General features: G+C 48.2%; 1 protein-coding gene across 4 annotated transcripts in view; it reads right to left on the minus strand.

Moving 5' to 3' along the window:
- The window catches only part of INSR (insulin receptor), a 187,960-nt gene that overhangs the window by 147,989 nt on the left and 13,827 nt on the right, over positions 1-26,144 (minus strand). For all 4 annotated transcript variants that reach the window (XM_074025611.1, XM_045380490.3, XM_045380489.3 and 1 more), the window contains exon 2: positions 14,011-14,562. In XM_074025611.1, the coding sequence (XP_073881712.1) occupies positions 14,011-14,562 (552 nt within the window). The remainder of the gene's footprint in view (positions 1-14,010; positions 14,563-26,144) is intronic.

Below are 26,144 nucleotides of genomic sequence, written 5' to 3' on the forward strand. Positions count from 1 at the left end.
GGACTGCAGGACCCCAGCAAAAAGCCTGGCTCAGCAAGGCTGTCCACTCAGCACTGGTAGAAACAGCCCCTCCTAAACACAGCCCCCGTGTGACCTTCATGAGGGCACTGGAGCCCATAAGGACTCTGCACTGGTCCAAGCCTCCCTTCCCAGCACGAGGCACCTTCTTCACTCTTTCCCACAAAACGCCTCTTGGCCTTGCCTTTGCCATTTCATCCACCCGAATACCCTCCCCTCTCACCCTCTCTTCTCTTTTCTTTTTTTTTTCTTGTCTTGTCTTTGTTTTTCATTTCTTTTCTGTCTTTCTTTTTGTTTTTGTTCGTTTGTTTGTTGTTTGTTTTTGAGACAGGGTCTCACTCTGTTACCCAGGCGGGAGTACAGTGGTCTAATCATAGCTCATTGCAGCCTCCAAGTCCCAGGCTCAAGCGATCCTCCTACCTCAGACTCCTGAGTAACTAGGACTACAGGCACACAGCACCATGCTTGGTTAATTTTTTAAAAAATTTTTGTAGAGATGGGGTCTTGCTACGTTGCCCAGGCTGAGCTCAAATTCCTGGGTTCAAGCAATCCTCCTGCCTCAGCCTCCCAAAGTGCTGGGGTTACAGGTGTGACCCACCTTACCAACCTCATCCTCTTTCTTTGTGATCCTTGACACCCAAACCAAAGCAGGTCTCTGCCACTCCGATCTGGAACAATCTCTCTTCTTTTACAAATGCCAACGGCAATTCATCTTCAACCCCTGGAAGAGGAGCCGGGAGCCCAGAAACATACTTTCCAGAGCACTCGTTCTTTCCTGCTCTACAAAATCCAATCATCTCCAAAGTGAAAAGTTTAAAAACTTTCAAATTTTTAAAATGTATTTTATTTAAAAATAAAATACAAATAAACAAATAAGGGCCAGGCACGGTGGCTCACGCCTATAATCCCAGCGCTTTGAGAGGCCGAAGTGGGAGGATCACCCAAGGTCAGGAGTTCGAGACCACCCTGGCCAAAATTGAGAAACCCCATCTCTACTAAAAACACAAGAAAAAAACAATTAGCCGAGCATAGTGGTGGGTGCCTGTAGTCCCAGCTACTTGGGAGGCTGAGGCAAGAGAATCACTTGAACCCAGGAGGTGGGAGTTGCAGTGAGCCGAGACTGCACCACTGCACTTCAGCCTGGGCAGCAAAGCAAGACTCCATCTCACTAAATAAATAAATGAATAAATAATTCCAATCACGGCTGGCACCGTGACTCACAGCTATAATATAGCACAACGCTTTGAAGGTTGAAGCGGGTGGGCTGCTTGGGCCCAGGAGTTCAAGACCAGCCTGGGTAACGTGGTGAAACCCCACGTCTACAAAAAATACAAAAATTAGCCGGGCATGGTGGTACGTGCCTGGAATTCCAGCTACTCGGGAGGCTGAAGTACAAGGATTGCTAAGCCAGGAGGTCAAGGCTGCAGTGAGCCAACATTGCACCACTGCACCCCAGCCAGGGCGACAGAGTTGAGACCCTTGTCTCAAAAATAAAAAAAAAAAAAAATGCTAATCATCTGAGTGAAAAATGAATTACAAATTCTGTGGAATTTTTTTCAGTATAGTGATTATTTCTCGCCTAGATTTTTTTTAAAAAGATCTTTGACAACTTAAAAGGGAAGAAAGAGGAATGAGAAATTCAAGTGGGCCATCATTGGCGTTATATGCTCTACCCCACCTTTTTTTTTTTTTTTTTTTCTTTTTTTGAGACGGAGTCTCGCTGCGACGCCCAGGCTGGAGTGCAATGGCACAATCTCGGCACACTGCAACTTCAGCCAAGCGGTTCTCCTGTCTCAGCCTCCCTAGCAGCTGGGATTACAGGCACATGTCACCCCGCCTGGCTAATTTTTGTATTTTTAGTAGAGATGGGGTTTTACCACGTTGGCCAGTGTGGTCTCGAACTCCTGACCTCAGGTGATCCACCCACCTTGGCCTCCCAAAGTGCCCGGCCTCCCGGACCTTATCTTTTTCTTTTTGTTGGATCCCCATGTGCAGGCGTTACACTTTCTTGTCTTCTGCGTGGACGACAGTAACATCACCACAAGGGAATTTATCCATATTCCCTGTTATCTGGAGAACATCATGATTTCCAGGTACTCTGCTCCAAACACGTCTAGAAGCACCGATCTGATGACTCACTCGAAGGGGAAAGGCAGAGTGGGAGGAGGGAGGCGGGTGGAGAGGGGCCTTGTCTTGTACATCATATACTGCACTCTGCCACCCAAACAGAGAGCTCAAAAAAAAAAAAAAAAAAAAAAAAAACAAAGAAAAACAAATGCTAATCATCTGAGTGAAAAATGAATTATGGCTACTGTGGAATTTTTTTCAGTACAGTGATTTGTGTTTGTTTCTCTCCTAGATTTTTCTTTTTTTTTTTTTTTTTAACAGATCTTTGACAACACAAAAGGGAAGAGAGATGAATGAGAAATTCAAGTGGTCCATGATTCGCGTTACATGTTCTACCTCACCTTTCTTTTTTTTTTCTTTTTTTGAGAAGGAGTCTCAAAAAGGAAGGAAAGAAGGAAAGGAAGGAAAGAGGGAGGGAGGGAAGGAAAGGAAGGAAGGAAGGAAGGAAGGAAGGAAGGAAGGAAGGAAGGAAGGAAGGAAGGAAGGAAGGAAGGAAGGAAGGGAAAGGAAGGAAGGAAGGAAGGAAGGAAGGGAAAGGAAGGAAGGAAGGAAGGAAGGAAGGAAGGAAGGAAGGAAGGAAGGAAGGAAGGAAGGAAGGGAAAGGAAGGAAGGAAGGAAGAAAGGAGGGAGGGAGGGAAGGAAGGAAGGAAAGTACCAGCAAAGGTCAGTACCAGCAAAGGGCAGCTGGGCTTTGTGGGCCTGAGGCCGTGGTGGTCCCAAGTTCCACTGAAACAGCCTCTATCCCTGAATGTGAATGTCCAGCTCATATATAGAGAGACGGAGTCTCGCCCTGTCGCCCAGGCTGGAGTGCAGTGGTGCAGTCTCCACTCATTGCAACCTCCGCCTCCCAGGTTCAGGTGATTCTCCTGCCTCAGCCTCCTGAGTAGCTGGGATTACAGGTGCCTGCCACCATGCTCAGCTAATTTTTGTACATTTTTTTAGTAGAGATGGGGTTTCTCCATGTTGGCCAGGCTGGTCTCGAACTCCTAGCCTTGAGTGATCCGCCCACTTCAGCCTCCCAAGGTGCTGGGAGTACAGGCATTAGCCACCACGCCTGGCCAAAAATGTGAAAAAGCAGTCTTAAGCCAAGCAAGCACTATGGCTCACGCCTATAGTCCCAGCACTTTGGGAGGCCAAGGCGGGAGGATTGCTTGAACCCAATTGTTTGAGACCAGCCTGGGCAACATAGAAAGACCCCATCTCTACCAAAAATATAAAAAGAAACTAGCTGGGCATGGTGGTGCATGCCTGTGGTTCCAGCTACCCAGGAGGCTGAGGTTGCAGTGACCTATGGTCATCCCACAGCACTCCAGCCTGGGCGACAGAGTGAGACCCCATCTCTAAAAATAAAAAGAAAATAAAAAATTCTTAGCTCATAGGTCATACAAAAATAGCAGCTGGCGGGCTGGGTTTGGCCCACGGGTCATAGTTTGCTGATCACTGGACAAAGGCCTTACGTCAGACAAGTCTGAGGTCAAACCATTCCCCAGCTAGGTCTCCTAGAGCGAGTCTCTTAATTCCTAGCCATGCCTCAGTTCCCTCTTCCGTAAAATGAGGGTAATAAACCCTCATAGGCTGTGGTGGGATCCCCTAAGGCATTGCTTAGCACATAGTAAGTGCTCAATAAACACTAGCTATTGATGAGTGTTAAGGATGTCATTGTTTGTCAACTGTGAGCCAGGTACTAGACAGGTGCTTGAGATATAACAAAGTCCCTTGGGGGAGCTTAGTCTGATGGGAGAGGCCCTAAGTCAAGACAGGATGAGAAGGCTGATAAGAAGAGGCAACAGGCATGTTGGCAGGGGCAAATTCTAGATTTCCTCTCCAGTTTCTTTTCCTTCCTTCCTTCCTTCCCTCCTTCCTTCCCTCCTTCCTTTCTTTCCTCCTTCCTTCATTCCTTTCCTTTCTCCTTTCCTCCTTCCTTCCTTTCTCCTTCCCTCCTTCTTTTCTTCCCACCTTCCTTCCTTCCTTCTTTCCCTCCTTTCTTTCCTTTTCTTTCTTCCCTCCTTCCTTCCTTCCTTTTCTCTTCTTTCTTCCCTCCTTCCTTCCTTTCTTTTTACAGTTTCCTGCATTTCACCAACTTCCCCCAGTGACATCTATAAGACACAATGGTAAGAAGCTTGGATTCTGAGCCAGAATACCCAGGTTCAAATCCCATCTCCACTACTTACTACCCGTGTGTATGTGTGTGTAGCTGTGTGTTTGTGTGCATGTGTGTGTGTCTGTGTGTGTGTCTCTGTGTGTGTGTGTGTGTGTCTGTGTGTCTGTGTGTGTGTCTGTGTGTGTGTGTGTGTGTGCGCGCACTCGGTGGGGTGGTGGTGGGGCAGGGCGGTGTTGGAAATGGAAGTTGCTTAACCTCTCGAAGCCTTAGTGGCCTCAACCATAAATAAGACTGTTGGGAAGATGGGATGCAATATCCTAATGAAAGCACCTAGAACCATGGCTGGCATGAAATCAGCATTTGTTGCAAAGACAATTTCGATTGTTAAAATACCAAGACAAGCCCAGAGTGGTGGCTCACACCTGTAATCCTAGCACTTTGGTAGGCCAAGGCAGGCGGATCACTTGAGGCCAGGAGTTCGAGACCAGCCTAGGCAATATGGCGAAACCCCATCTCTACTAAAAATACAAAAATTAGCCAGGCATGGTGGCACGTGCCTGTCATCCCAGCTACTCAGGAGGTTGAGGCAGGAGAATCGCTTGAACCCAAGAGGCAGAGGTTGCAGTGAGCTGAGATCATGCCACTGCACTCCAGCCTGGACAACAGAGCAAGACTCTGTGTCAAAAAAAAAAAAAGAAAGAAAGAAAAAAAATCAAGGTAAGCCCAGCGTGGCGGCTCACACCTGTAATCCCAGCACTTTGAGAGGCTGAGGTGGGGGAATTTCTTTGAGCCCAGGAGTTTGAGACCAGCCTGGACGACATAGCAAGACTCCCATCTCAATTTTTAAAAATATTAAAAACCAAATAAAAATGTAAAAAAATAAACTGTCAAGGCAGACTTTTTAAATGGAAGAAGAAAAAAAAAGCAGAGAGTTTCCATAGGCAGCTAAAAATTCTGCCAAGAATCAAAGCCTCCAAGAGCATGCATTTAACCTAGTACGTTTAAATACGCAATATTTTATGTGGTAGGCAGAAAACCACATGCTCAGAGACTTTGACTCGGAACCGTCATCTCAGACCCAGGGAGGAGGGATTTGCTGCTTTCGGCCTCCGCCTCCTGCTTTGGTGCCGACGTCCATATGTGGCATCTCGGGCTGGTTTCTCCTGGCACCCAGCATGTCCCGACCTCACCCACCCCTCTGGCTGGCAGTAAGCAGCTGGGGTGACCTCCCAGAAAGAAAATGCCAGTGGATTTGGCTAAAGCAGCTGGTCAGGCAAACCCTGTGGCTTCTGGTCCCCTCGAAATGCCCAGAGCTGAGAATTTCCAGAGCATCGCACGCTGTTGGCACCTGACAAATCAGGGTGGCCTTCCCTCCGGGGCTGGAGGTGTGGTACCCACCCCTCATCAGCAGGTCACAAGATGCACGTTCCTCTGCCTGCCTCAAAACCAAAGTCAGAAAGGAGGTTGAGCCCTGGTAGATATTCACCTGGAAACTAGTCTGCCCAGATAGGGTGGGCCCATGGTGCTTACTGACTGGAAGCTTCCAGAACACTCACGGAGCACCCGAGGCTGGGTTAAGTGCCTCCCCCTGCACCATCTCATTTAACCCCCCCAAACCACCACCCTAAGAAGCAGGTCCCATAATGACGCCCATTTTTCAGATGGAGAAAGTGAGGCTTGAGCCAGCTTGTGACCAGTCAATGGCAACTTCTTTTTTTTTTTTTTTTTTAAAGACAGAGTCTCACCGAGTCTCACTCTGTCGCCCAGGCTGGAGCGCAGTGGTGCGACCTCAGTTCACTGCAACCTCCAGCCCCCGGCCCGTGCGATCTTCCCACCTCAGCCTTCCAAGTAGCTGCGATTACAGGCACCTGCCACCACGCCTGGCTAATTTTTGTATTTTTTGTAGAGATGGGGTTTCTCCACTCGAACTCCTGAGCTCAAGCAATCTGCCCTCCTCGGCCTCCCAAAGTGCTGGCATTACAAGCGTGAGCCACGGTGCCCGGCTGGTTGAACTAATGTAGATCTCCCTCTAACGCTCCCACTCCTCTGAGGATACTTGGTTTGATCGTGAACATCTGCATTTGCCACTAGAGTGACTGCTCTGAGGAGGCAAAGGCTGGCTCTCTTCCTATGCCCTGAGTGCCCCAGAACATACCTAGTAGGCAATCAATAAACGAGCTACATAGACCCCGTCTCCACTCTTCCCATGCAGGGCTTCGTGCATGGGACCTATTCTGGTATTTTCGCCCCAAATCCATGGCAGGATAATGGAGAGAGGGTGTCCTCTCCAGGCTATGGATCATTAGCACATGCCATGTTTCTTTTTTTTTTTTCCTTTTAATTCCCCTAACCATTTTTTTTTTCTTAAAAAAAAAAAAAAAAAAAAACAGAGTTTCACTCTCTCACCCAGTTTAGAGTGCAATGGCACAATCTCGGCTCACTTCAACCTCTGCCTCCTGGGTTCGAGTGATTCTCCTGCCTCAGCCTCCCGAGTAGCTGGGATTACAGGCGCCCGCCACCACGCCTGCCTAATTTTCGTATTTTTAGCAGAGACAGAGTTTCACTATGTTGCCCAGGCTGGTCTCGAACTGCTGACCTCAAGAGATCCGCCCACCTGGGCCTCCCAAAGTGCTGGGATTACAGGTGTGGGGCCTCCACACCCGGCCCCCTTAACCATCGAAAGCCTTCCTTTGGTCTTTCTGTAAAAAGCATCACTGCTTAAGGGACAGATAGAAGAAGGGGTGTATGCTGCTTGGAATTGCTTAAACTAGGTCCAAAGGACAAACCAGCATCTTCATCCTAAATATTGATCCATTCCCCTGATGCTTCCAGAAGCTGCCAAGTGTGGAAGATAAAAACAGCAATTACAGATGTTCACGGAAGGATCTGAGAAGACTCTGGGGGAAAAGAGGGGTTGATGGATAGTTTTCTCCAGCCCATTTCTGTCACCTAAGACAGGGGAGTATCCTCTGAAGGTTCAATCTATTCTGCATTCCAAAATCCCATCACGGCAGGGCACGGTGGCTCATGCCTGTAATCCCAGCACTTCGGGAGGCCGAGGCGGGCGGATCACGAGGTCAGGAGACTGAGACCATCCTGGCTAACATGGTGAAACTCCGTCTCTACTAAAAATACTAAAAAATTAGCCGGGCGTGGTGGCAGGCGCCTGTAGTCCCAGCTACTCAGGAGGCTGAGGCAGGAGACTGGCGTGAACCCGGGAGGTGGAGCTTGCAGTGAGCCAAGATCACGCCACTTGCACTCCAGCCTGGGCTACAGAGCGAGACTCCGTCTCAAAAAAAAAAAAAAAAAAAAATCCCATCAGACATTAAATAAGCCTCTGAAGGCTGGGTGAGGTGGCTCATGCCTGTAATCCTAGCACTTTGGGAGGCTGAGGTGGGTGGATCACCTGAGGTCAGGAGTTCGAGACCAGCCTGGCCAACATGGTAAAACCCCATCTCTCCTAAAAATACAAAAAATTAACTGGGCATGGTGGCAGGTGCCCATAATCCCAGCTACATGGGAGGCTGAGGCAGGAGAATCGTTTGAACCCGGGAGGCAGAGGTTGTAGTGAGCTGAGATCGCCCGGTTGCACTCCAGCTTGGGCAACGAGAGCAAAACTCCATCTCAAAAAATAAAAAAATAAGTCTCCTAAAGCCTCAGCAACAAGGTTAATGCAGGCATTGAAAAGCTAGATGTGTAAACGGGAGCAGCCCTGATTCACAATGGCAGAAATGTGAAAGGAACCAAGTGCCCATGGATGGATGAATGAACAGGCAAAATGTGCTCCCTCCATACAATGGACATGATTCAGCCTTAAAAAGGAAAGAATTTCCGACACAGGCTACCACGTGGATGAACCTTGAGGACATCCCGCTCAGTGAAATAAGCCAGGCACAAAAGGACAAATCCTGTCTGATTCCATTCACAGGAGGTCCCTAGAGTCATCACATTCATCGAGACAGAAAACAGGAATGGTAGGTGCCAGGGACTGGAAGAGGGAGATGGTGGAGTGAGCGTTTCATGGGGACACAGTTTCAGTTTGGGAGGATGAGAAAGTTTGGGAGATGGTGGTGGTATTGGTTGCAAAACCACGTGAACGTGCTTACTGCCGCTGAACTGTGTACTTTTAAAATGCTTAAGATGGGGCCAGGCACGGTGGCACACACCTCTAATCCCAGCACTGTGCAAGGCTGAGGTGGGTGTATCGCTTGAGGCCAGGGGTTTGAGACCATCCTGGCCAACGCAGCAAAGCCCCCTCTGTCCTGAAAATACAAAACTTAGCCGGGCGTGGTGGCCGGTGCCTGTAAGTCCCAGCCACTTGGAAGGCTGAAGCAGGAGATCACCTAAATCCAGGAGGCGGAGGTTGCAGTGAGCCGAGATCGTACCACTGCCCCCCAGCCTAGGTGACAGAGCAAGACTCCATCTCAAAAAAAAAAAAAAAAAAGGTTAAGATGGCAAATGTATTCTATGTGTATTTTACCACAATAAAATAAATTGAGAAAGGGAAAGAAAGCTGAAGCTGAGTTGTTCTCCAAAGACAGGGGCGACAGTTCGAAAAACAATCATTTCTTGACATTATTATCAGGACATGGCAGGCTCCCTAGGGATACTGCTACTAAATGGGTGGCTGAGATACACACCACATGCCAGGAACCCGGTACCCGGGGAAGTATTACTCGCACCCTCTCCGGGTGACAAAGCCCCCAGTACTGGAAAAACAAGCCCGGTTCTTTTTTTTTTTTTTTTTTTTTTTTTTGAGACAGAGTCTCGCTCTGTCTCCCGGGCTGGAGTTGCAGTGGCCGGATCTCAGCTCACTGCAAGCTCCGCCTCCCGGGTTCACGCCATTCTCCTGCCTCAGCCTCCCGAGTAGCTGGGACTACAGGCGCCGCCACCTCGCCCGGCTAGTTTTTTGTATTTTTTAGTAGAGACGGGGTTTCACCATGTTCACCAGGTTGGTCTTGATCTCCTGACCTCGTGATCCACCCGTCTCAGCCTCCCAAAGTGCTGGGATTACAGGCTTGAGCCACCGCGCCCGGCCACAAGCCCGGTTCTTTTCACTCTTTGGTTTTGTGTTCATTTTTGTTTTTGTTTTCTTTTGTTTTTGAGATAGAGTCTCGCTTTGTCACCCAGGCTGGAGCTCAGTGGCATGAACAGGGCTCAGAGCAGCCTCGACCTCCTGGACACGAGAAGCCTGGTTCTTAATAGCAAAGCAATTTTTGGCCGGGCGCGATGGCTCACGCCTGTAATTCCAGCACTTTGGGAGGCCAAGACGGGCAGATCACGAGGTCAGGAGATCGAGACCATCCTGGCTAACACGGTGAAACGCCGTCTCTACTAAAAATACAAAAAAACTAGCCGGGCGAGGTGGCGGGCGCCTGTAGTCCCAGCTGCTCGGGAGGCTGAGGCAGGAGAATGGCATAAACCCGGGAGGGGGAGCTTGCAGTGAGCTGAGATCCGGCCGCTGCACTCCAGCCTGGGCGACAGAGCGACACTCCGTCTCAAAAAAAAAAAAGCAATTTTTAATTCACTCAAAACATCAGGCACAGCCAGGCACAGCCAGGCACACTGGCCAACGCATGTAATCCTAGCACTTTGGGAAGCCAAGGCGGGAGGATTGCTTGAGCTCAGAAGTTTGAGGCCAGCCTGACCAACATGGCCAAACCTTGTCTCTACAACATATACAAAACTTAGCTGGGTGTCGGCCGGGGGCGGTGGCTCACCCCTGGAATTCCAGCACTTTGGGAGGCCAAGACGGGCGGATCACCTGAGGTCGGGAGTTCAAGACCAGCCTGGCCAACGTGGAGAAATCCCGTCTCTACTAAAAATACAAAATTAGCCGGGCGTGGTGGCGCATGCCTGTAATCCCAGCTACTCGGGAGGCTGAGGCAGGAGAATCACTTGAACCTGGGAGGCAGAGGTTGCCGTGAGCCAAGATCATGCCATTGTACTCCAGCCTGGGCAATAAGAGCGAAATTCTGTCTCAAAAAAAAAAAAAAAAAAAAAGTAGCCGGATGTGGTGGCACCTGTAATCCCAGTTACTTGGGAGGCTGAGGCAGGAGAATTGCTTGAACCTGGGAGGCGGCGGTTGCAGTGAGCCGAGATCACGCCACTGTACTCCAGCCTGGGTGACAGAGCGAGACTCTGTCTCAAAAACAAGCAAACAACAACAGCAACTAAAAACCCATCAGGGAGCAGGGGACTCAATCGCAGATAACACCATTCTGGATATTTTGTCTAAAACAGATCCAAAAATAAATCCATACAGGAATGTCTTAAATTATATCTCAAGACAGGCAAGCCTAGAGCATTTCAAACAAGCACCTACATTTGGAAAACTCAGTAACAGAATAAAAGAATGTTCACTGTTTCCCCTGGTGTCCCAGTTGGAAGCAGCTCACTTGTTTCTAAACAGAGGGGACATCCTTCCCACTCCCCCCAAAAATCATAGTTTTTATTTTGGTGTATGTCTTGCATAAATTTGGCACAAACCCTAGTTCTGTCTTTTATTAGCTGTGTGGCCCTGGGCAAGTTAAGTAACCTCTCTGGTCATAGTTTAGCTTCTCCTTGCCCCTGACCTACAATATTCTCAGGATTTTTTCACAGTACAATAATAACGGTCCCCTCTCCCACCTCCCTTCACTACCCCATCTTCTTTTTTCAACGCTCCCACTCCCCATTTCCAACCATCCAACATGTACCATGGAACGACTCATTCTAGGGTCTCCAAGGGAGTCCTCACAGACAATTCCAAGGATTCTATTTAGATCTATTTAAGGACTCAACTCACTCTGAGTGGCTTCCCCAGAGCGTTGGGCTCAGATAAGAAGATCCTCCTTTCTCCCCTCCCTTCTATCTTTTGTGATACAACCCTCAAGCCACCTACTTAACTTCTTCCCACCTCCATCGCATGTTCCCTAGTTCTTCCCAGGGAAACGTGGAAAGAAGTCCATGAAACAACAAACCAGTAACATGTGTGTATGTGGAACTGCCTCCTTGAGCATGAAAACATGATAAAACTACCATGATCAGAACAGTCACGGCTCTGTGGCATGGAGAGGCAAATCTATGGACACACCAGAAACAGACTCCAAAGCAATGGCAAAGAGTTCGATTTCTATAATCAATAGCTATCTGAGGCCCCCAATTAGCTATTTGGAAGAGAAAAGAAACACCCATTGAATCACACAAACAGATCTCAAGCAGTGAGGCTGAATTTTTTTAGATGCTAATAATTAAAATATAGGCTGGGCATGGTGGCTCACGCCTGTAATCCCAGCACTTTGGGAGGCCAAAGTGAGTGGATCACCTGAGAGTTCGAGACCAGCCTGGTCAACGTAGTGAAACCTCGTCTCTCCTAACAATACAAAAATTAGCTGGTGGGTGCCTGTAATCCCAGCTACTCGGGAGGCTGAGGCAGGAGAATCGCTTGAACCCAGGAGGCAGAGGTTGCAGTGAGCCGAGATCGCACCATCACACTCCAGTCTGAACAACAAGAGTGAAACTCTGTCTCAAAAAAAATAAAACTAAATTAAAATATAAAATGTAGAGGAAAAAAAAACCTTTCATGGGTAGAGAAAGGCATTCTAAGTGTAAAGTACAGAAGTGGCACACAGAAATCCAGCTCTGAACTCCATCAACATTTTAAGCTTCTCCAGCAAAACAAATCCCAGGGCATTTAAACCACTGAACAGCAACAAAAACAATAAAATGCAACTGGCAAAGGGTTAGTAGCCTTCACTGATGAAAACCACATACAGATTAACTTTGCAAAAGCTACTGAGGTACTAAAAGACAAATGGGCAAAGGATATGAACAGGAAGAGAAAACCCAAATGACAAATAAACATGTTTTAAAAGGTTCAGCCCCGATAGCAATCAAAGAAATGCAAATAGAAACAATGACAACACATCAGCTCCTCCCTCCCGCAGTAAATTATGAAAGATCTTTCAAATAACACTCAAAGCTGGCCAAGGTGTTCCCTCTTCTCCAAAGCTAGGAGGAGCGGCCGTTGGTACAATGTTTCCGGAACACCATTTGGCAATCTGCACCAAGAGCCTCTGACCCAGAAATTTCACTTCTGGAAAGCAAGCCTAAAGAAATAACTGCTAGATAAAGCTTTGACTCTAAAATGTTCATCACTTTCTTTGTGAAAACTAGAAATCATCTTTTTTTTTTTTTTTTTTTTTTTTTTTGAGATGGAGTCTCCCTCTGTCACCCAGGCTGGAGTGCAGTGGCACAGTCTTAGCTCACTGCAACCTCCGCCCCTCCAGGTTTAAGCAATTCTCTGCCTCGGCCTCCGGAGTAGCAGGGATTACAGGGGCATGCCACCACACCCAGCTAATTTTTTTGTATTTTTAGTAGAGATGGGATTTCACCATCTTGGCCAGGCTGGTCTTGAACTCCTGACCTCATGATCCACCCGCCTCGGCCTCCCAAAGTGCTGGGATTACAGGTGTGAGCCACCGCACCCAGCCAAAATCATCTTTTTTTTGAGACAGAGTTTTGCTCTGGTTGCCCAGGGTGGAGTGCAAAATGGCGCAATCTCGGCTCACTGCAACCTCCACCTCCCGAGATCAAGTGACTCTCCTGCCTCAGCCTCCCAAGTAGCTGGGACTACAGGCGTGCACTGCCACACCCTGGCTAATTTTGTATTTTTAGTAGAGACAGGGTTTCACCATATTGGTCAGGCTGGTCTCAGACTCCTGACCTCAAGGGGTCCACCCTCCTCAGCCTCCCAAAATGCTGAGATTACAGGTGTGAGCCACCGCGCCCAGTCTGGAAATCATCTTACTGCCCAATAACAGGAATGGTTAAGGAAACCTTTAGTAGACACAACAGATTCCTGAAGACCACTAGAAGGAACAACCCCCAATAAAGTACTCTCAGCGACATGCATTGTGGAATAAGATGAATGTTTTCCTTTTTTTTCGTTTACACATTTCTTTTTCCAAATGTCTATTATAAGCAATATCACTTCTTTTTTTTTTTTTTTTTTTTTTTTTTGAGACAGAGTCTCGCTTAGTCGCCCAGGCTGGAGTGCAGTGGCGCGATCTCGGCTCACTGCAAGCTCCGCCTCCCGGGTTCACGCCATTCTCCTGCCTCAGCCTCCCGAGTAGCTGGGACTACAGGCGCCCGCCGCCTCGCCCGGCTAATTTTTTGCATTTTTAGTAGAGACGGGGTTTCACAGTGTTAGCCAGGATGGTCTCGATCTCCTGACCTTGTGATCCGCCCGCCTCAGCCTCCCAAAGTGCTGGGATTACAGGCGTGAGCCACTGCGCCCGGCCTATAAGCAATATCACTTCTATAATCAGATAAGAACTACACTATTTAAAAAAAAAAAAAAAAAACAAATCTATAGTTTTCCACTCCTTTTCCTCTCCCAAGCAAGAACAACATTCCCTGTCTAGCACAGGAGGTGGCAAACTGCTGTCTTCCAGCAAAATCCGGCCCACGACTTGTTTTTATAAATAAAGTTTTATTGAAACAAAGCCACAGTCACGTTTATGCGTGCCTGTGGCTGCTTGCCCACTACAATGGCAGAATTGAGTCACTGCATCAGAGACCATATGGCCTGAAAAATCTGAAGTATCTACTATCTGAGTCTTTACAGAAAAAGTCTGCCACTCCCTGGGCTAGTGAATGCCACCACCCACTGTTCCCCGGCCCCTACCTAATGTCCATTTAACATTTTTAAGCTATAAACATTTTAAGCTTTCTAGAACAAGGCACTAGACACTGCTTAGAACCCTGTATCCCCAGCATACCTTTCTGGCAGTGACTATGAGTCCAACACCGTTCGACAAACTGCCCATTGATGACAGTGGCGGGGCAGTTGGTCTTGCCCTTCGCTGTACCCGGACAGATGTCTCCACACTCCTCGTTGTCATCTTTGTTCAACACGATGTAATTATCCTCCACGGAATCCAGGATGCGGGACCAGTCGATAGTGGCCAAGTAACAGAGCTCGTTGTTCTTCTCGATGCGGACAGAACCCCGGGTGATGTTCATTAGATTGTAGAGGCCAAGTTCCTTGAGGTGAACCATCTCGAAGATGACCAGCGCGTAGTTAAAGAACAGTCGTGATCCCCGGATGACCGTGAGGTTGGGGAACAGGTCCTTCAGGCTCTCGAGCCCATAGACCCGGAAGAGCAGCAAGTAATCAGTGATCATTATGAGTTTGGGGAAACTGAGGTCCCGGAAATCTTCGGGCCTCGTTTTGAACATCAAGAGTATCTGCAAGTGTCCTTCGATGACAGAGCAATTCTCCAGCTCGTGTAACCTGGTGAGGTTGTTCCGGATATCCATGCCGGGACACACTAGAAGAGAAAATGAACAGAAAGCAAAGACAGGTGAGCAGACGCACGGTGGATGCGTCAGAAGGATCAGGGGCAGAGCCGGCCTCATGGACGTGAAACCTGGGCCCTGTGTTTTCATCCCGGGCCCTGTAAACCCTGCAGCCAGCCGGGATGAGTGGCTTTCTCTGTAAAGTGCCCATGCCTAAGTAATTACTTTCAAAAGGCCAAGAAAATAATTATTTTGGCAAGCCCTGTTAAAATCCTTAAAATCATCACCTCTGAAATGATGCAATTGGGACAATGGGATTACAGGGGATTGAGTAACGCGGCAGGTGCAGAAGGCGAAAGGGAAACTGTCTCCAGTGCGTCAACACTGAAGATCTTCAGGAGATGATTTACGGGGATAAAGGTGCCCGCGTCAGAAATGGGGCAAGGAAAGCTGAATGTATTTGTTTTGTCAATCCTCCCACCTCGCTGGCTGACTTTCCTTCCCGGACTGCTCTCCTGGCCTGCAATCAAGACCTAATTACCTTTTACCTGGGTGTGGTGAGAGCTTCCCAGGGAGCCCGATCTCCATTGCACAAATGCCCTGAGTTCTCATTCTCCTGAAGGCGGTCCCTCCCAGGCCCCAATGCCCTCCATGGCTCCCCATCACCCTGCACTCCCCTCAAGATTCTGCCCCTCCATCCCCTGCACCCACTAAACAGGCCTGCCCACCACTCTTGCACAACTCCAAGACTCCTATCCTCCTCTGTAACATGGCTTATGTGGAAGAAGAAGTGAAACAACTCAGGGCAAGCACTCTAACAGTGCCTGAAACATAGCAAGTGCTGCATTAATGTCAGCTATTTTCTTGTTTATTGTTTTGCCGCTGCTGTTGTCTATTCCTCCAAACATATAACAGTCATCTCTAGGCATCTCTAGGCTAGTCTATCTTTTGGCTGGTGAAGTGCTTTGGACCTTAGCTCCCTATTTCTAAATCCAGCCCATCATGCTTCAAGATATCCAGTTCAAATGCTGCCTCCTCCTCCAGGCAGTCTTCCCTGATTCCCTTTCCTCAGCATACCTATTTGGGTGTTTCTCCTCCTTGTGTCCCTTACACTTGAGTTGACATTTTTCAAAATCAAACTCTTCAGATGGCTTCTCTCTGCCAACGCGCGCACACAAACACACACACACACACACACACACCCCGTCTCCCCAACACATACACCACAATCCTCAGCACCTAGAATATAAGGCTCACTATATAACTCCTGCTTATTTTGTTCCAAAACACTAAACCTTCCACCAATATCTTCGAGGAAAACCGATTGGTCTAAAGAATAGTAAATCCTCTTAAAAAAATCTCACTCTGAGAATTACCCACAAAAGAAGCACAAATTAGAAAAACAACAACAACAACAACAAAAAAAAACAGCAAAAGCAAACAAATGGGAAAAACAAAGTAGCAATAATTCTGAATCACATTCCATGCAGCAAATGGATTAGGCTAAGTCAAGAAAACACACACATACACACACACACACACACACACACACACACACACACACATACAGTCGCTTGCTAGGAAGTTGGAGGAAAGCCTCAGTACACAACTATAGAATAACCTCCACCCTCCCCTCAACACTGGCTGCCTGGGGTCTGAACCAAGCAGGAACCCTGCAGGGACCAAGCTCAGGCTGAGAGGCAGCTTCAAGGGGACAAGGATGCCAGTTCTAGCCCCCCACCCCTCCTAGTCAAGGACCCAACCCCAGTCTGAGGCTTCCAGTCACAGTCACATTAACGGCTTCCACATCCAGAGATGTCACAGGACCCTGTGTGCCACTGACGCCTCCCAGCAAGCTCTGTCCCCATCTCACAGGTGAGAAAACTGAAGCTCCAAGGGGCAAAGGCCATCACTCAAGGACACGCAACTCACCAGCAACTGACAGGATTGCCAGACTTAGCAAATAAAAATGGAGGATGCCCGGTGAATTTAAATTTCAGATAAGCAACAAAACCTTTTTTAGGATAAGTATATCCCATGCGATGTTTGGGATATACTTACCCTAAAAAAAAATTACTCATTGTTTCCTTGAAATTCTTGTGGTGTTTGTTGTTGTTGTTTTGAAATGGAGTCTCATTCTGTTGCCCAGGCTGAAGTGCAGTGCCATGATCTTGGCTCACTGCAACCTCCACCTCCTGGGTTCAAGTGATTTTCCTGCTTCAGCCTCCCGAGTAGTATCCAACACCATGCCTGGCTAATTTTTGTATTTTTAGTAGAGACGGGATTTCACCATGTTGACCAGGATGGTCGCGATCTCCTGACCTCGTGAACCACCCGCCTCGGCCTCCAAAGTGCTGGGATTACAGGCATGAACCACCATCCCTGGCCGGCATCCTAGTCTTAGATTTGGCCATAGCCCTGGGCTTCTCAGCCCTGAGTCCCACACTATATTTCATTTCTCTTTCTCTCTCTTTCTCTCTCTCTCTCTCTCTCTCTCTCTCTCTCTCACACACACACACACACACACACACACACACACACACACACACACACATACTGCAGGTACAAAGAACACTTGCCCTCCATCCTCTCCAGGCTATGGCAGAACCAAAATCAGACATGAATATGCATTCAAAGGTTAACTAGGGCTGGGCACAGTGGCTCCTGCCTATAATCCCAGCAGTCTGGGAGGCCACAGTGGGAGAATCGATTCAAGCCAGGAGTTCAAAGTCAGCCTGGGCAACATAGCAAGACCCCAACTCTAAAAAAGAAATAATAATAATTAAATATCCAGGTATGGGCCGGGCGCGGTGGCTCACACCTGTACACTCCAGCCTGGGCGAGAGAGCGAGACTCCATCTCTAAATAAATAAATATCCAGGCATGGTGGCATGTGCTTGTAGTTCCAGCTACTTGGGAGGCTGAGACAGGAGGATCACTTGGGTCCAGGAATAGGAGGTTACAGCGAGCTATGATCACACCACTGCACTCCAGCTTGGGCAACAGAGTGAGACCTTGTCTCGATTTAAAAAAAAACAACGGCCAGGGGTGGTGGCTCACGCCTGTAATCCCAGCACTTTGGGAGGCCAAGATGGGTGGATCACGAGGTCAGGCGATCGAGACCATCCTGACTAACACGTTGAAACCCATCTCTTACTAAAAAATACAAAAAAATTAGCTGGGCCTGGTGGCGGGTGCCTGTAGTTCCAGCTACTCGCGAGGCTGAGGCAGGAGAATGGTGTGAACCCGGGAGGTGGAGCTTGCAGTGAGCCAAGATCATGCCACTGCACTCCAGCCTGGGCGACAGAGCAAGACTCTGTCTCAAAACAACAACAACAACAACAACAACAAAGATTAACTGGCTGTTGGACATTAGGGAAACACAAATTCAAACCACAAAGAGATATTACTTTATCCCCACTAGGATAGCTAAAACCAAAAAGAGTGACAATTACAAGTGCAAAGAATGTAGAGAAATGGGCCGGGCACCGTGGCTCACACCTGTAATCCCAGCTTTTTGGGAGGCCAAGGCGGGCAGATTACCTGAGGTCAGGAGTTCAAGACCAGCCTGGCCAACATGGAGAAATCCCGTCCCTATTAAAAATACAAAAAACAATTAGCTGGGCGTGGTGACAGGCACCCGTACCAGATACTTAGGAGTCTGAGGCAGGAGAATCACTTGAACCTGGGAGGTGGAGGTTGCAGTGAGCCAAGATCACTGCACTCCAGCCTGGGCCACAGAGCGAGACTCCATCTCAAAGAAAAAAAAATGTAGAGAAATTAGTATCCTTTTGCATTCCTGATGGGGATGTAAAACAGTGCAGCCACTGTGTAAAACACTCTGGTAGTTCCTCAAAATATTAAACCAAGAGTTGCCATATGACCCGGCAATTCCACTCCTAGGTAACTACCTAAGAGAAATGATACTTTATGTCCACACAAAGACGTGTACACAAATGTCTATAGCAGCATTATTCATAATATCTGAGGCTGAGTGCAGTGGCTCACGCCTATAATCCCAGCACTTTGCAAGGTAGAGACGGAAGGATCACTTGAGTCCAGGAGTTCAAGACCAACCTGGGCAACATAGTGAGACTCCATCTCTATAAAAAATTAAAACATTAGCTAGGGATACTGGTGTGTGTCTCTGGTCCCAGCTACATGGGAGACTGAGGCAGGAGGATCGCTTGAGCCTAGGAGTCTGGGACTGCAGTGATCTGTGTTTGCACCCCTATACTCCAGCCTGGGCAACAGAGCAAGATCTTGTCTCAAAAGTAAATACAGGCCGGCCGCAGTGGCTCATACCTGTAATCCCAGCACTGTGGGAGGCCGAGGCAGGTGGATCATGAGGTCAGGAGATCGAGACCATCCTGGCCAACATGGTGAAACACCATCTCTACTAAAAATTTAAAAAAAAAAAAAAAATTAGCTGGGTGTGGTGGCACGTGCCTATAATCCCAGCTACTTGGGAAGCTGAGGCAGAAGAATCGTGTGAATCCGGGAGTCAAAGGTTGCAGTGAGCCGAGATCGCACCACTGCACTCCAGCCTGGCGAAAGAGTGAGACTCTGTCTCTAAATAAATAAATAAATGTAAATAAAAGACCAGCCACAGTGGTTCATTCCTATAATCCCAGCACTTTGGGAGGCCGAGGCGAGTGGATCACCTGAGGTCAGGAGTTCGAGACCAGCTTAGCCAACATGGTGGAACCTTGTCTCTACTAAAAATACAAAAATTAGCTGGGCGGGGTGGCACATGCCTGTAATCCCAGCTACTAGGGAGGCTGAGACAGGAGAATGGCTTGAACCCGGGAGGCGGAGGTTGCAGTGAGCTGAGATCGTGCCTTTGCACTCCAGCCTGGGTGACAGAGCGAAACTCCATCTCAAAACACACACACACACACAAAACAAAAACAAAAACAAACCAACAAAAACAAAACAAAACTATGCCTCCAGCGTAGCTGGAACCACAGACATGCACCACCATGCCCAGCTAATTTAAAAATGTGTTTTGTAGAGACAGTGGTCCCGCTATGTTGCCCAGAACGCCCTCAAACTCCTGAATTCAAGCGATCCTCCAGTCTTTGCCTCCCAAAGTGCTGGGATTACAGGTATGAACCTTCTCCATAAAAGAAGTCGAACAGAGAAGGCCACGTTTTCCGACTCCATTCATACAAAAAAATCCAGAAGAGGCAAATCCATAGAGACAGAAAATAGATTCGTGGCTGCCAAGAGCGAGGGAAATGGGGGATGGAAAGTGGTAGCTAAAGCGTACAGTGTTTCTTTGAGGATGATGCAAACGTTCTAAAACTGACTGTGGTCACAGTTGCACAACTGTAAATGTACTCAAAACCACCTAATTGCACACTTAAAATGGGTGAATTGTATGTCATGTGAATTCTATCTCACTAAAGTTGTTATGAGTAAAGATTAAACAGCTGTAATTGTAGGGAACAATCAAGAATTGCTTTTCTTTTTAAATCTCCTATGAATCTAACTCTTAATTCATTAAAGCCGTATGTGTCCCTATTAGTGAAAGACAATAGTGCAATTTACTCCTGGGACAGAAAATACCCAGAGGATGTTAGAAATGACGGCAGAAATAGACGCAAGGACTTCTACCAGCTTTTAACATCTCTGAGTGGGAGTGAAGGATGCTTCAAGTTCTTCATAATGGGTACCTGGTTAATGGCCACTCTTTGTACAGGTAGAGAAAGGCAATGAGGAAGAGGGTGCTAGTGGCAGCTAATATTTTCTTTTTCCTTCTTTTTTCTTTTTTTTTTTTTTTTCCTTTATTTGAGACTGACTCTCACTCTGTTGCCCAGGCTGGAGTGCAGTGGCACGATCTCGGCTCGCTGCAGCCTCCGCTTCTGGGATTCAAGCAATTCTCCTGCCTCAGCCTCCTGAGTAGCTGGGATTACAGGTGCCTGCCACCACTCCCGCCTAATTTTGTATTTTTAGTAGAGATGGGATTTCATCATGTTGGCCAGGCTGGTCTCAAACTCTGATCTCAGGTGATCCGCCCACCTCAGCCTCCCAAAGTGCTGGGATTACAGGCGTGAGCCACCGTGCCTGACCACCATCTCCGTACTAAAATATGCCAAATGGGTCAGGTACCGTGGCTCACGCCTGTAATCCCAGCTACTTGGGAAGCCGAGGCAGGAGAATCACTTGAACCCGGGAGATGGAAGTTGCACTGAGCTGAGATCATGCCATTGCACTCCAGCCTGGGCAGCAGAGCAAGACTCCATCTCAGAAATAAAAAAAAGGCCGGGCACAGTGGCTCACACCTGTAATCCCAGCACTTTGGGAGGCCAAGGCGGGTGGATCACCTGAGGTCGGGAGTTCAAGACCAGCCTGACCAACATGGAGAAACCCCGTCTCTACTAAAAATACAAAATTAGCCAGGCATGGTGGTGCATGCCTGTAATCCCAGCTACTCGGGAGGCTGAGGCAGGAGAATCACTTGAACCTGGGAGGCGGAGGTTGCGGTGAGCCGAGATCGCGCCATTGCACTCCAGCCTGGGCAAAAAGAGCGAAACTCCGTCTCAAAAAACAAAAAAACAAAAAACCATTTCATCATGTAATCAATACTAAAAAAAAAAAAGATTAATGAGATAGTCTATAGCAGTGTTCCTCAACCTTTTTGGCACCAGGGACCAATGATAGAAGACAATTTTTCCATGGATGGGGATGGGTGGTGATGGTTTTAGAATGCAACTGTTCCACCTCGGATTATCAGGCATCAGTTAGATTGTCATAGGGAGCAGGTAACCCAGATCCCTTGTACACACAGTTCACAATAGGCCTGGAGCTCCCATCAGAATCCAATGCTGCCACTGATCTGACAGGAGGCGGAGCTCAGGCAGCAATGCTCACCAGCCCTCCACTCACCTCTGCTGTGCAACCCAGCTCCTAACAGGCCATGGACTGCTACTGGTCTGTGGCCTGAGGGTTGGGGATCCCTGGTCTGCAGGATTTTTTTCCCATGATGCCTACAAGATGTGGTGTGTGCTTTACCCTGGCAGCCTATCTTGAAACGGAGGCTCATTTTTCATTAGAAATATTTGATCTGTGTAATCCCAGCACTTTGGGAGGCCGAGACGGGCGGATCACGAGGTCAGGAGATCGAGACCATCCTGGCTAACACGGTGAAACCCCGTCTCTACTAAAAAAATACAAAAAACTAGCCGGGTGAGGTGGCGGGTGCCTGTAGTCCCAGCTACTCGGGAGGCTGAGGCAGGAGAATGGTGTAAACCCGGGAGGCAGAGCTTGCAGTGAGCTGAGATCCGGCCACTGCACTCCAGCCTGGGCGACAGAGCGAGACTTCGTCTCAAAAAAAAAAAAGAAATATTTGATCTGTCTATGTAGATTTTATAAAGGGTATCATCAAAAATATAGGTTTGATGTAGAAGAGGCAAGCCCCAAAATTGACCCTTACCCTGGGAGGGTTTTTGGCTTCACCCAGGAAAGAATTTGAGGGCAAGCTGGTGGTGTTAGATGGCACCTTTTTTCGCTGTTGTTGTTGGTTTTTTTGTTTTGTTTTTTTGGAGATAGAGTCTCACTCTGTTGCCCAGGCTGGAGTGCAGTGGCATGATCTCTGCTCACTGCAACATCTGCCACCTGGGTTCAAGCAATTCTCCTGCCTCAGCGTCCCAAGTAGCTGGGAATACAGGCATGCACCACCACATCTAGATAATTTTGTATTTTTAGTAGAGATGGGGTTTCACCATGTTGGCCAGGCTGGTTTCGAACTCCTGATCTCAGGTTATCCACCTGCCTCGGCTTCCCAAAGTGCTGGGATTACAGGCGTGAGCCACTGTGCCCAGCCAGCCCTATCCTCGTTGTAGCTAGACCTTGATTTGGTCCCGGGCTGGATCCCCACCTCTGGAGGTCTGGCTGTGTATACCTGTTCTGTCTCCCATCTGAGCCATATGGAATCCATTCCCAGATTTATTACCTCCAGAAATTAGAGCTTGGACACACTGGTCAGAGATCGTTAAGATTCTCCACCCGTCTGCAAGAATAGCTTTCAAATCTACCTCTGCGAGGAGGAATGGAGGCGTCATGGATCAAATGCAGGTTCTGGACCCGGCAAATCAGCCACGTGGAAATCATTCCTGTATTCACTCAACAAACGTTTGCTGGGCATCTCAGTGGGCCAGACATTGTGCCAGGCCCAGGGGGACTCTCAAGACAAATAAGGTTGCACTCTTACAGCAAGTAAAGGAAAGACGCGCCTAAAGAACTGTGATAAGCTACCACCAGAGCTAAAGGACAAAGTAGTAAAACAAAGAACTGCAGAGATGTTGGCCGGGTGCAGTGGCTCACGCCTGTAATCCCAACATACTGGGAGGCCTAGGCAGGTGGACTGCTTGAGCCTGGGAGTTCAAGACCAACCTGGGCAACTGGCAAAGCCCTGTCTCTACTAAAAATACAAAACATAGCCAGGCGTGGTGAGGTGCATCTGTGCTCCTAGCTACTCAGGAAGCTTAGGGAGGAGAACTGCTTGAGCCCAAGAGGTTGAGGCTGCAGTGAGCTATGACTGCACCACTGCACTCCAGCCTGCTGGGTGACAGGGTGAGACCCTATCTCTAAAAAAAACCAAGGCCGGACGCAGTGGCTCACGCCTGTAATCCCAGCACTTTGGGAGGCCGAGGCGGGCAGATCACTTGAGGTCAGGAGTTCGAGACCAGCCAGGCCAACATGGTGAAACCCCATCTGTACTAAAAATACAAAAATTTGTCAGGCGTGGTGGTGCACACCTGTAATCCCAGCTAGTCAGGAGGCTGAAGCAGGACAATCTCTTGAACCCAGGAGGGAGAGGCTGAGTGAGCCGAGATCACATCACTGCACACCAGCCTGGGCGACACAGTGAGACTCTGTCTCAAAAAAAAAAAAAAAAAAAAAAGGAAAGAAAAGAAAGAAAATAAAAGAAATATCCCTCTAGACAGGGCACAGTGGCTCACATCTATAATCCTAGCCCTTGGGGAGGCTGAGGCAGGAGGATCACTTAAGTCCAGAAGTTGAGACCAACCTGCGCAACACAGTAAGACGCCGTGCCTATAAAAACAAAATTAAAAAAGAAAAAAGAGAGAGAGAAACAGCCTTCTGGCAGCAGAATGAAGAAGGTACTGAAGACAGCAGGCATAACACCACAGAAACCAAGGGCAGTTTGTGTGAACAGGACTTCATACCCAGGAGAAATGGAAGAGAGGAGGGAGAAGAGAGTGAGGAGGGATTGTCAATGAGCCTGAAGCATCCAAGATAGGACCAGTTTATGGTGGCAAGAACAACAGGGTCAGTTGGGGGCATATTGAATCTGTGAGGGCTATGGGATACTCAGGGATGTGGGTCCCGTGGGCATTGGGAAGATGGGGGAACAGGTACGGATGCTGGTGGATGCAGTGACAACAGGTGATATTGCAGGAAAGGTGGCGGGGAGAAAACTGAGAAAAGAAAAGGATAGAAAGAGAGGCTCACGCCTGGAATCCCAGCACTTTGGGAGGCTGAGATGGGTGGATTGCTTGAGCCCAGGAGTTTGAGATCGGCCTAGGTAACATAGCAAAACCCCATCTCTAAAAGTAAATAAATAAATAAATAAATAAATAAATAAATAAATAAATAAATGGGTGTGGTGGTGTGCACCTGTAGTCCCAGCTACTTGGGAGGCTGAGGATTGCTTGAGCCTGGGAGATGGAGATTGCAGAGGCCTGAGATCACACCACTACACTCCAGCCTGGGTGACAGTGCGAGACCCTGTCTCAAAAACAAAACAAAGGCCGGGTGCGGTGACTCACGCCTGTAATCCCAGCACTTTGGGAGGCCAAGGCAGGTGGATCACTTAAGATCAGCAGTTTGAGCCCAGCCTGGCCAAAGTTTGAGACCGATCTCTACCAAAAATATAAAAAATTAGCCAGGCCGGGTGCAGTGGCTCACACCTGTAATCCCAGCACTTTGGGAGGCCAAGGCAGGTGGGTCACCTGAGATCGGGAGTTTGAGACCAGCCTGACCAACATGGAGAAACCCCATCTCTACAAGAATACAAAATTAGTTAGGCATTGTGGCTTATGCCTGTAGTTCCAGCTACTTGGGAAGCGGAGGCAGGAGAATTGCTTGAACCTGGGAGGCAGAGACTGCAGTGAGCCAAGATCATGCCATTGCACGAAAGCCTGGGCAACAAGAGCAAAACTCCATCTCAAAATAAATAAAAAATAAAAAATAAAAAATAAAAAAAATTAGCCAGATGTTGTGGTAGGCGCCTATAATCTCAGCTACTCAGGAGGCTGAGGCAGGAGAATCTCTTGAACCTGGGAGGCCGAGGTTGCAGTGAGCCAAGATCGTGCCACTGCACTCCAGCCTGGGTGACAGAGCGAGACTCCATCTCAAAAAAAAAAAAAAAAAAACAGAAAGAAAGAGGGGCTCCAGGGACACAGTATGAAAGGCCAGGGACTAGGAGGGGCACCTGTCCCACAGCCACCCTAACATCAACACCTTCTAGGAGCTCTGGAATGTCTGACTCCTCTAGTGTATTACATAGTTTTGTAATCCTAACAATATCACACATCAAACCACAGGATTAGAAGGGGGCTTCTGTGCTATTTCAGGAGTCCTGAAATTTATACAGACAGGAGCAGACAGGACACGGAAGACAGAAGGAAAAACAAGAGAAGTCCTGCAAGACCAGAAAGGCACTTTGTAACAGGTGGTATGGAGACCGTGTAACTGGGTATAATTAGGAGGGAATATATGAGGTCCTCCCTTTTCTGATCTTCTGGAAGGAAACAAAAGGATACATCCTTGAGAGTAGAATGGCAACAACAACACACATGCGCAGTCAGAAAACAGTTGTATCCCACCAGGCACAGTGGCTCACATCTGTAATCCTAGTACTTTGGGAGGCTGAGGTGGGACAATCACTTAAGGTCTTGAGTTTGAGGCCAGCCTGGGCAACACAGCCAAACCCTGTCTCTGCAAAAAATAAAAATTAAAAAAAAAAAAACTATCCAGGCATGGTGGTGCATGCCTGTAGTCCCAGCTACCTGGGAGGATGAAGCACAAGAATTGCTTGAGCCCAGGAGTTCAAGGCTGCAATGAGGCATAATCGCACCACCGCACTCCAGCCTGGATGACACAGCAAGACACTGTCTCTAATTATAAAAATAAATGAGATTTCGGCCGGGCGCGGTGGCTCAAGCCTGTAATCTCAGCACTTTGGGAGGCCGAGACGGGCGGATCACAAGGTCAGGAGATCGAGACCATCCTGGCTAACACAGTGAAACCCCGTCTCTACTAAAAAATACAAAAAACTAGCCGGGCGAGGTGGCGGGCGCCTGTAGTCCCAGCTACTCAGGAGGCTGAGGCAGGAGAATGGCGTAAATCCGGGAGGCGGAGCTTGCAGTGAGCCGAGATCCGGCCACTGCACTCCAGCCTGGGCGACAGAGCGAGACTCCGCCTCAAAAAAAAAAAAATAAAAAAATTAAAAAATGAGATTTCAAAATCAATTTAAAAAAGCAGTTGCATCCCTACTCTCTTGAGTCCCTTCCTGTCTGACTACTTTTGCCTGCATTGATAACAAGGGTAATTTTTAGAAAGTACCTATGGTTTCCACATTCCC

This window comes from Macaca fascicularis, chromosome 19 (genome assembly GCF_037993035.2).
Source record: "Macaca fascicularis isolate 582-1 chromosome 19, T2T-MFA8v1.1".
NCBI lineage: Eukaryota > Metazoa > Chordata > Mammalia > Primates > Cercopithecidae > Macaca > Macaca fascicularis.